The sequence below is a fragment of the Sinocyclocheilus grahami genome, unplaced genomic scaffold, assembly GCF_001515645.1.
Source record: "Sinocyclocheilus grahami isolate Dianchi unplaced genomic scaffold, SAMN03320097.WGS_v1.1 scaffold542.1, whole genome shotgun sequence".
Classification (NCBI taxonomy): domain Eukaryota; kingdom Metazoa; phylum Chordata; class Actinopteri; order Cypriniformes; family Cyprinidae; genus Sinocyclocheilus; species Sinocyclocheilus grahami.
The window spans coordinates 72138-72939 of NW_015505721.1; the positions used below are offsets into that span (position 1 = coordinate 72138).

The following is an 802-nucleotide window of genomic DNA, read 5'->3' on the forward strand; positions in this document are numbered from 1 at the left end:
ATGTCGATTAACCTGTGGGAAAATTTCCTCACCGTCACAACCCTAATTGTGATGTATAAAAATGGATCAGACCCACATAAAGACACAACATTCATAGGCAGCACTGACGGTGTTGGTTCTTCATACAGTGATACTGTGTGTGTTGACAGGAGCAGGAGCGGGAGCAGACAGTGTATGTGGAGATGTCCAGTCGCGTTTGGATCTGTACGAGCACACACTCCTCCACAAAGGTGATGATCATGGATGTGACGCGGCCCGACGACCTGCTCGACAGCTTCTACGTCTGTAATTCATGTGTGCTGTGCATCGCCAGCGTACCAGGTCAGAAATCTACACACCTCGTAACAGTAATCTATCACTTCATCTTTGTCATGTTTCTTTCAGTCATGGGCATAAATAGTTTATCATTACATCTCGATAAACTAATACAAAATGCAGTTATTACAGATTATTGATATCTTTAGAACGGTGTGATTTGACCAAAACATTCTATTGTGATTTTGTCATACATTCTGATTGTGATTTGAGCTGCGTTATGATAAACATTTCATGAAAACATATTTATATTGATGCTGCTAAGACATCCAGGCAAAAAGAACAGACTGACCACACTTTGATTTCAATAGAAATAGTTACTCTGTTTTTAAAACTTAAAAAGTGTCCAAACTTAATGGAGTAAAAGTCTCTTTGCATTCACTTTGTTTGTTGAAATATGGCTCAAAACTCATTTTAGTTGTGATAGTGTCTCAGTCCATATTGCATTCACACATTTTAGGAAACCAATAAATCAAATTTTTTTTTT

The 802-nt window shown here is 38.0% G+C and overlaps 1 protein-coding gene across 1 annotated transcript in view; it reads left to right on the plus strand.

Moving 5' to 3' along the window:
• Positions 1 to 802, plus strand: part of LOC107555642 (C-Jun-amino-terminal kinase-interacting protein 4-like) — a 29367-nt gene that overhangs the window by 18366 nt on the left and 10199 nt on the right. Inside the window, exon 20 of the mRNA XM_016238506.1 lies at positions 156 to 321. Coding sequence (XP_016093992.1) covers positions 156 to 321 — 166 coding nt within the window. The remainder of the gene's footprint in view (positions 1 to 155; positions 322 to 802) is intronic.